At 45.6% G+C, this 6,824-nt stretch overlaps 1 protein-coding gene across 1 annotated transcript in view; it reads left to right on the top strand.

The window, feature by feature from the left end:
- The window catches only part of LOC124140318, an 18,924-nt gene extending 14,984 nt beyond the window's left edge, over positions 1-3,940 (top strand). The window contains exons 5-6 of the mRNA XM_046507838.2: positions 131-281; positions 872-3,940. Of these exons, the coding sequence (XP_046363794.2) occupies positions 131-281; positions 872-1,030 (310 nt within the window). The 3' untranslated portion in view covers positions 1,031-3,940. The remainder of the gene's footprint in view (positions 1-130; positions 282-871) is intronic.
- Positions 3,941-6,824: the final 2,884 nt, after the last annotated feature.

Below are 6,824 nucleotides of genomic sequence, written 5' to 3'. Positions count from 1 at the left end.
ATATTGCTGGAATATTGCTAAAAGCGGCGTAAAATCAAACTCACTCACTAATAATTGTACAATCTCCGTAATTGCCGAAACAATTTGTCTGATCATATCCTTATGTCGGGTTTTGTTCTTTCTTTAACAGGACTTTTGCCCTCCCCAACAGCAACTACTCCTGTGAAGACCTCAACGCTATCAACGGCATGGCAATCGGCATCGTTGTGATGGTCGTGGTTGGCTGGATAATGACTCTCGTCGCCACCATCCTAGGCGGGATGCTTGCATGCGCACGAGAGGTACTAAATAGTCAAGTGTGATTGAGTGAGTGAATGTTGTTTAAAGATGCAGGCATCAAACCACGGCGAGCACACTAAACCAGTAACAGCATAATCGGAAATGAGGTGTAGTTGTTTCTGTTATTTTATTATAATATTTTTTGATAATTATTTATTATAATCGAGACCGCCTCCGTGCTCTTGTGGTAGAGCGTCCGCCCGGAGAGCGGAAGGTCCGGGGTACGATCCCCGGCCGCGTCATACTCAAAGACGTTAGAATATGGTCCTTGTTGTGACCCTGTCTGACGCTCGGCTCTAAAACAAGGACTGGTCGGCTCGGAGTCAGTATACTGTGTTGAAGTGGGGTATTCATGTTAAACTGCGGCATGGTATCTCAGTGGGCTAGCACTATAAATCGGCATCAGTCCGGACTAGTACAATCAGACACACACACACGTGCATGCACGTCGCTATATAAGTGCCAAAATCTTGGACGCGACGTTAAACCCAATTTCACCTCACCTCACCTCACCTATTATAATCATTATGTTTTCTGTATATTTTAAAGTTAAATGTAAAACTGTAAATTAATATAGCATGTTTTGTTTCAGGAGACCCAGCCAGGTTTTGTAATTCAACCCAATCCAGGCGTCACGGTCCAGATGGGGAACATGCCGCCACAGCAATACGGGCAACAGGCGTACAGCCCGCAACAGGCGTACAGCCCGCAACAGCCTTACTACGGCCAACAGTATGCACAAAAAATGTAACCTTCCACCATAGGATGGCATCTTCCCGAGGCAAGGGCGTTAACTGACTATACAAGTCCAGTTTCAAAATCTTCCCGAGGCAAGGGAGTTAACTGACTATACCCTTGCCGAACTAGGCTGGAATTCCGGAGTTACATTTTGGCTGGACTAACGAGTCTTTGCATAGTCCAATCAAAATCGAGTGACGAAGTAGACATTTTAACGTGCAGAATTCGGTCGACTGCATGATTTGAAAAGCCTGTGTATCGTCAACTGGGTATAGACAGATATTTTGCATATCTTTTCATGTTTTGAATCCAGGTGCTTAAGTGATTTGATGCACCTCGGAGGTTTAGTCCCGTTTTATTACAATATAGATCTTGATTATCGTCTTCACTGGGCACCGCCATTTTGTTTGAAGCAGATGCAAGTGATATGAGAGATGGAATCTGATTGGTCAATAAGAGGGACATAGAAGGGATAAAACTCGTAATAGCAACCTGTGGCGGTACGATCGAACCTGAAATTCCAGCCTAGTTCGGTAAGAGTGGAAACTAGACAGTCAGTTAACGCCCTTGCCTCGAGAAGATGCAGGAGGGGTGTAAGCTTTGACATGACTCAATGGCACCGATGATCATTGATGTGAATATCAAGACAAGCGAGACATTCTTTCATTTGATACAGATCTACTGACAGTATCGTTAAGATCGCTTTATCACTGTTATCATTTTCATATTATTTTAGTTTATACATTGAATGTTTATGTTATAGCCTTTGACGTTTTTGGGATGGTTTATGTCATATACACACCATCTGTTTGTACAGAGAACACGAAGAAGTGACCACTGTTTACGATGGTGGCAATGTATATTTGTTATTGACGTATACATTTTCATACCGATGAGGTTTTGTCCCTGCTGAAACTCTCAAACTTTAACATACCACGTGACTTTTATTATATTATAAGCGTTATATTTCCAGATTAGGAACGGTTAGGAGGTTTATATATTAATACACAAGGAAGGGTGACCGTAACCAATAACTGATGACGTGGAAACTCTACATACTTTCAGGAAACAGGCAGATCCAGGGTAGTGAAAAAGAAGTCACAAAGGTGTCTGAAATTATCCCCCATAATGCACTGTATCTGTTCATCCCCGTCCGCCTCTCATCAGTGTAGGGGGCACGGGTGGCCCAGTCGTCTAAGGCGCCGCGATTCGCTGATTCGAGTTGCGCCCCTTGGACACGCCAGAAACCTCAGGTTGTGGGTTCGAATCCCGGTTCGCCCCAATTATGTTTCTTGGTTTGTCAGCACCATACCCGTGCTCGGGGGTTTCACCGAAGTGGAAAACCTCTGAGACCTGCATCACTTCGGGCTTTCCTCCCACATTAAGCTGACACGCCGTGATATAACTGGAATACTGTTAAAAGCGGCGTTAAACCCAACTCACTCACTCACTCTCATCAGTGTATTGTCGCCAAGTACCAACAGATGAAGACTGTTTTTATGTGTCTCCCTGTCGTGCTTTACCTGATGAAATACACTACACGTAGTCCTACAACACCCATGCTTCACGTGACCCACACACGATGTACATTCATGCCTTAAACAGTTTGTTACAAAAATAACATACAAAAATAAAATGGCTTCCGCCGAATTCAATCCCCTCTACAGGCTGCTAAACTTTTCAAATATGTTTTCTGATATGTATTTTATACAAAGATGTTGTTTTTGAAGTTTCAACGCGTGGAGGTTTTATGGCATTTTGTTGGTGTGAGCAGGAATGGTCCGTTCTATTGCAGCAACCCTGCATCCACGGACTTCATATTCAACCTTTGACACGTGTCGACGTCTTGTTTCGTGTAGTGTTTTCTGTACACAAAGTGTTCCTGAAATGTAAAATGTATGTTCATAATTGATTTACAGTGCTTTGCTATTTCATTGATGGATCTTATATATTTTCCTAAACCTCTTTTTATCAGACTGTATTGGTGTAAAACCAAAACGCACTTGATAACATGTTACCATCTGAAATATTATTTTCTATACATATACAGCGGAATAGTGTCACATTCTCGTATCATCTGTCTGTTTAGTACTTAAGCCCAATATTATTACTCTTGGGACTGTGAATATTGCATATGTAGAAATTCTATAGATAATTGAAACGACACGGAAGAGAATTTATTGACGTCAACTTTTTGTTATTATGGGGAACGTCACGTTTCAGAGTACATGCTTACTCTTTCATCAGGTGAGTAGCGAGAAGTGAGGGTACACTCCGAAACATTGCGTTCCTCATAATAAATATTTGTTTGTTTTGTTTGTTGTTTAACGCCGCACTCAGCAATATTCCAGCTTAATGACGGCGGTCTTCATATATAAGAGTGTGGACCAGACAATCCAGTGCTTGACATCATGAGCATCGATCCCCGCAATTGGGATCAATGACATGCATCAACCAAGTCAGTGAGCCTGACCACCCGATCCCGTTAGTCGCCTCTTACGACAAAAGTTGACATCCATAAATTCTCTTCCTTATGTGTATCACTTATAAATGCCTTTCAAAGGCTTAATAGGTACGACGATTTCAAATGCCTAACATGTGTAATTTTGCTGTTGGAATATATTGAAGCCTGATCCAGTGCCTTTTCCCCGCTGCTGTCGGACGGCGTGGGGCACCATGTATGTCTCATCACCCACATCAGATGAAGTGAATGCAATAAGTCTTTTCCATGTCTTACCATGAGCAAGTTCAAGTATTATTTGCAACTGAACTGTTTCAGCGCTGTTCCCCAAACGTCTATATTCTTATAGCGTCCATCAGTTAAGTGTTCTCGTGGTCAGAACGCATAATATTAGACTATGCATCTCAGCGGTTTTGTCTTTCTTGTTTATTTTTGAAAATAAAACATTTTTTTTTTCACGTTCTTGAGGCTATTTTTTTCTTAACAAAGGCAACTATACTTTCATTAAGCAAATGCCATCAGTGATAACCGACATGAATAATGACTGAGGTGTTGTTTTAGGCCGCAATATTCCTGCAATATAGGAGGATTAACCAAGTGGTTAAAGCGTTGTCAGTTGGAGATCTGTTCTACCCTTGTTATCCCACAGGGCCAGCTGATGCATCAAGTATGGGATACGGGGGCCAGTTCTACCCTTGTTATCTCACAGGGCCAGCTGATGCATCATGCATGGAGTACTGGGGTCAGTTCTACCCTTGTAATCCCACAGTCCCAGCTGATGCATCAAGTATGGGGTACTGGGAGCCAGTTCTACCCTTGTAATCTCACAGGACCAGCTGATGCATCAAGTATGGGGTACATGGGACCAGTTCTACCCTTGTTATTCCACAGGGCCAACTGACGCATCAAGTATGGGGTACTGGGGGCCAGTTCTACCCTTGTAATCCCACAGAGCCAGCTGATGCATCAAGTATGGGGTACTGGGGGCCAGTTCTACCCTTGTAATCCCACAGGGCCAGCTGATGCATCAAGTATGGGTTACTGGGGACCAGTTCTACCCTTGTAATCCCACAGGGCCAGCTGACGCATCAAGTATGGGGTACTGGGGGCCAGTTCTACCCTTGTAATCCCACAGGGCCAGCTGATGCATCAAGTATGGGTTACTGGGGACCAGTTCTACCCTTGTAATCCCACAGGGCCAGCTGACGCATCAAGTATGGGGTACTGGGGGCCAGTTCTACCCTTGTAATCCCACAGAGCCAGCTGATGCATCAAGTATGGGATACGGGGGCCAGTTCTACCCTTGTAATCCCACAGGGCCAGCTGACGCATCAAGTATGGGATACGGGGGTCAGTTCTACCCTTGTAATCCCACAAAGTCAGCTGATGCATCAAGCATGGGGTACTAGGGACCAGTTCTACCCTTGTAATCCCACAGGGCCAGCTGATGCATCAAGTATGGGGTACTAGGGACCAGTTCTACCCTTGTTATCCTACAGGGCCAGCTGATGTATCAAGTATGGGATACGGGGGCCAGTTCTACCCTTGTTATTCCACAGGGCCAGCTGATGCATCAAGTATGGGGTACCGGGGGCCAGTTCTACCCTTGTAATCCCACAGGGCCAGCTGATGCATCAAGTATGGGGTACTAGGGACCAGTTCTACCCTTGTTATCCTACAGGGCCAGCTGATATATCAAGTATGGGATACGGGGGCCAGTTCTACCCTTGTTATTCCACAGGGCCAGCTGATGCATCATGCATTGGGTACTGGGGTCAGTTCTACCCTTGTTATCTCACAGGGCCAGCTGATGCATCAAGTATGGGTTACTGGGGGCCAGTTCTACCCTTGTTATCCCACAGAGCCAGCTGATGCATCATGCATTGGGTACTGGGGTCAGTTCTACCCTTGTAATCCCACAGTCCCAGCTGATGCATCAAGTATAGGGTACATGGGACCAGTTCTACCCTTGTTATTCCACAGGGCCAGCTGATGCATCAAGTATGGGGTACTGGGGGCCAGTTCTACCCTTGTAATCCCACAGGGCCAGCTGATGCTTCAAGTATGGGATACAGGGGTCAGTTCTACCCTTGTAATCCCACAGAGCCAGCTGATATATCAAGTATGGGATACGGGGGCATGTTCTACCCTTGCAATCCCACAGGGCCAGCTGATGCATCAAGTATGGGATACGGGGGCCAGTTCTACCCTTGTAATCCCACAAGGCCAGCTGATATATCAAGTATGGGATACGGGGGCCAGCTCTACTCTTGTTATTCCACAGGGCCAGCTGATACATCAAGTATGGGGTACGGGGGCCAGTTCTACCCTTGTAATCCCACAGGGCCAGCTGATGCATCAAGTATGGGATACGGGGGTCAGTTCTACCCTTGTAATCCCACAAAGTCAGCTGATGCATCATGCATGGGGTACTAGGGACCAGTTCTACCCTTGTAATCTCACAGGGCCAGCTGATGCATCAAGTATGGGGTACTAGGGACCAGTTCTACCATTGTTATCCTACAGGGCCAGCTGATATATCAAGTATGGGATACGGGGGCCAGTTCTACCCTTGTTATTCCACAGGGCCAGCTGATGCATCAAGTATGGGGTACCGGGGACCAGTTCTACCCTTGAAATCCCACAGTGCCAGCTGATGCATCAAGTATGGGGTACTGGGGGCCAGTTCTACCCTTGTAATCCCACAGGGCCAGCTGATGCATCATGCATTGGGTACTGGGGTCAGTTCTACCCTTGTAATCCCACAGAGCCAGCTGATGCATCAAGTATGGGGTACTGGGGCCAGTTCTACCCTTGTAATCCCACAGGGCCAGCTGATGCATCAAGTATGGGGTACTGGGGACCAGATCTACCCTTGTAATCCCAAAGGGCTAGCTGATACATTAAGTATGGGATACGGGAGCCAGTTCTACCCTTGTTATCCCACAGGGCCAGCTGATGCATCAAGTATGGGGTACTGGGGCCAGTTCTACCCTTGTAATCCCACAGGGCCAGCTGACACAGTACCCACACATAACTGTAATAATGAGAACTCACAAAAGTACAACTTGTTATTTGTGACACCTGGCCACACACGCTTACATTAAACAACTCATTCTTACAAATGCATACATGGCGATTTTCTTTATTAACAAGAAAGATAACAGTTATGGAAATAGTGCTTTTTTAGTCAGTGTTGTTTCTTCTTTGAAGAAGAGCCCACATGAGAGATGTTGTGTTACACAGCAAGTGTTGTGTGGTTGGCCTGCAGTGATGCCAGGATCCGCAGTTGGATATAACATTCCAGGATCCGCAGTTGGATATAACATTCCAGGATCCGCAGTTG

Source organism: Haliotis rufescens, unplaced genomic scaffold (genome assembly GCF_023055435.1).
Source record: "Haliotis rufescens isolate VD_foot unplaced genomic scaffold, xgHalRufe1.0.p SCAF_5, whole genome shotgun sequence".
Classification (NCBI taxonomy): domain Eukaryota; kingdom Metazoa; phylum Mollusca; class Gastropoda; order Lepetellida; family Haliotidae; genus Haliotis; species Haliotis rufescens.
Note: the sequence above shows the minus strand (reverse complement) of the source record. Positions and strands in the feature narration are given on the sequence as shown.